This window comes from Bos taurus, chromosome 9, assembly GCF_002263795.3.
Source record: "Bos taurus isolate L1 Dominette 01449 registration number 42190680 breed Hereford chromosome 9, ARS-UCD2.0, whole genome shotgun sequence".
NCBI lineage: Eukaryota > Metazoa > Chordata > Mammalia > Artiodactyla > Bovidae > Bos > Bos taurus.
Window position 1 is genome coordinate 887,361 of NC_037336.1, and position 3,381 is coordinate 890,741.

The 3,381-nt window shown below is 37.1% G+C and overlaps 1 protein-coding gene across 1 annotated transcript; it reads right to left on the reverse strand.

Moving 5' to 3' along the window:
• Positions 1-719: 719 nt before the first annotated feature.
• LOC616304 (ras-related protein Rab-18-like) lies at positions 720-2,886 on the reverse strand. Its single transcript, XM_059890037.1, has one exon. The coding sequence runs from the start codon at positions 2,863-2,865 to the stop codon at positions 2,245-2,247; it is 621 nt and encodes a 206-aa protein (XP_059746020.1). The 5' UTR covers positions 2,866-2,886; the 3' UTR covers positions 720-2,244.
• Positions 2,887-3,381: the final 495 nt, after the last annotated feature.

Genomic DNA, 3,381 nt, shown 5'->3' on the forward strand with positions numbered 1-3,381 from the left:
GAGCAGTGTTAATGCTCCTGGGACAACCTTCAAACAATGGTAGTTGGAAACGAGTGGAAAAATGCTTCTTCCTTTCACCCTTTAGCTGCCCATTTCTTGGAGACTTTCTGTAATTCTCAGGAGGTCCCAGTAGAACTGAGCCTTTGTCACCCAGAGCAGAGGTGCAATGACTTTCTCTTCCTTTGACTGTGCCTTGATCTGTCTCCTGGTCCCCTGTCCTTCACTAGCTCCTTGTCATCACCTCTAAGAAGTTGCTTACACCTACGCTTGTGATACAACCTCTGCTTTTGGGGGGAACCCATACTGTGGTCCTGACCTTTGCAAGCATCCTGTGTTTATTTTTCAGTGAAGCCCATTGTGTTCTGCCTGGAACTCTCCTCTTTGGATATCTTTACAAGGCTGGTGCCATGTCGTTATTAAATTGCAGCTGAAATGTTACATTCTGAGAGGGGTCTTTAATCTCATGTTACACCCATACTGCTCATCTCTGTTCATTACATTATTCTTTTTTTTTTTTTTTTTAGGGAAAGCAGGCTAGATTTATTAAAAAACTATAAAAGGTTACAATATAAATCAAACAAAATTAGTTGTTAAAAGTTAAGTGACTCATATGTATCCAAATTCTGACCAAATAAAGACAATCCAATGCATAGGAAGAATATTCTATGGCTCAAGGAGCAAACAGCAATAAATAGAAATGTCAATACAGAAACCACATATACAAATCTACAGTTTTAATGTAACAACAAATCATAAGTACATGTGTTAGCTATCTTTCTCTAACATTAAAGTAGTAGTATATGTTTCATTTTCTGTAAAAACATATATAATGCATAAAACCTTTAATCCCATGTAATATAGTCTAAGAAGTGTGAATCATGCAGTATGTTAAGGTTTTCTTATGTGAAGATATACATTTCAGTCTATTATCACAAGCATTGTAAAGGTGACCCACAAAAATGTTTATCGTTTGCAACTGTATATAGAGAACAAACCGCCCAGAAATTAGTATTTCTTATTAATCTTACTGAGTGGTATTAAAGTGGCCTGCCTGAAAGGGCAAATCACTTATCTGCAAGCTTAAAATAGCAGAGATCAATGTATATTAAATAATACATGAGTGAAAAAAATATACAATGTACAATAGCAGGAGGTTACAAAACTGAATACTGTGTAAAAGATTTATTAGTCTGTACAAGTTTGTACCAAGATTTTCACTGCAACAGTATTTTTCCATACACATCGAAATCTGGAAGCAATATGCCTTTTTCAAATTATAGTTTAGTGTTTTTTCCCCCAACCCTCAAAACACAGAAATATGTTTTTGAATATCAACTAGTCATTTATGGAAGTCATAAGATACAGATATTCATTAACATTACACAAGCTATAATTGAAGTACCGGAACAAACACCACCACCATTTGTGGGAAAATGTGTTGGTTTTAAAGGTGATAAGTGCTACATGAGTTACACAAACATACTACTCCTGTCCTTCTGAAACCAAAATGGGGGAATCTTATTGCAATTCTGTCAAATACCACACAACCCAAAACGCTGCACAGAGGCTCATGAAGCCAGGTACACATCACAGAATTAAAACTCCAGCTAAGCAATGAGCTGCTCCTCAAGTCAAGGAAGACCAAACTCCTTTAACATATTAATGCTACTTCTGAAGTATCATCAGAACAAACGGGGATTTAATTATAAATTGGCCTCGACCACATCCTGCAAAGAGGATTTTGCTTAGTACTAAAGAGAATCCGTCAGCGAACATCCTAGGAAAGCTGTGGAATCATGCTCTTTGTTATTCCTGAAGGGAAATCTGCCAGGTTTGATGACATCTGTTTATCTCCCAGTGGTCCTGGGAGTTCTACGATACCAATTAATTCAGTAATTGATAAGTATTTAAGCGAAAAAGAGACCAAAACTAGACCTTGTATCAACATATACTAGAGAGGTGGATTTTTAAAAAATCACATGATGAATGTAAATCATAAAATCAAATGTACTTATAAAGGTACACCTATTTTATGTTACATAAAAAACTGCAGATTGCAAACTGTGCATGCTTACGTTTTACCTGGAAAAGTCAATGAGTGGGCTTTCTCATAAATATTTACTGCCATGATACAAAACAAATACGTGCAAACTGCAAGGTCCCTAAAATAGCAGTTAAGAGAGTTTATATACAGAAAGATGACATTATCTGATCAAATACGCAAGAGATGGCGTTTCCCAGAGTTTATAACACAGAACAGTAACCACCACATGCTCTGCCTCCTTGGCCTTCTTCCCTGTGTGTCAGCTTGACTCCTTTATTCTGGTTCTCACTTTTCCACAGTCCAGGGGTCTGAATGATCTTTTCAACAAGTTCCTCAAAAGCACACTGTACACCATCACAGGTTTTTGCACTTTCCTCTATAAATAACATGGAATGCTTTCCTGCAAATTTCAGGCCTTCATTTCTATCAACTTCACGATTTTCCTTATCAATTTTGTTTCCAACTAGCATGTTTACTATGTCATTTCTCGTGCAGTATGTTTCCAACTCATTTAACCAATTATCCAGTTTAACAAAGGTGTCTCTTCTTGTGACATCATAAACTAATATAACACCCTGTGCACCTCTATAGTAGCTGGGAGTTAATGTTCTGAACCTTTCTTGACCAGCAGTATCCCATATTGCAAGTTTTGCCTTATTTCCATCCACTGAAATTGTTTTCACCTTAAAATCAACACCTATTGTTGCTGCAAGTTCTGGATCAAAAGTATCATCTGTGAACCTCAAGAGCAGGCTGGACTTGCCCACACCGCTCTCGCCGATGATGAGGATCCTCAGGGTGGTCAGCACGTCCTCGTCCATCCTGACCCTGCTCCGCACCGCGAGCAGCCGCTACATTATTCTTAATATGCTTATTACAAGTGACCAGTTTTTAAATGCTTCTGTTTATTTTCTTATTAACTTAGTTGATTACTTACTTTCTACCACCTAGCATGCAAGTTCCAGGTGAGCAGAAGCCTACTACACTATGAAGTTGTGCTCCCAGAGCTTAGAAAAATGGCTGTCACGTAGTGGTTACCCAATAAATGGGTGTTGAAGGACTTTAAAAATGAAATTCTGTTCGTTTTAAAGGTGAAACAAAATATACAAGGTAATATTGCTCTAAGAACACATATAGCTAAAACTCTTATATGTTTCCACTGCTTAATATATACATATTTATAGTGATTACCTTGTGAGAGAGGAGCACATGTGCATTTCCGGTGCAGGGAATGCTGATTACTTTGATCTGCGCTATGAATACTTGAGTATGTACACTGATACATATGTGAAAATTCATTGAGATGTATGTGCTTTACTGTAAATTATCTTTAAATA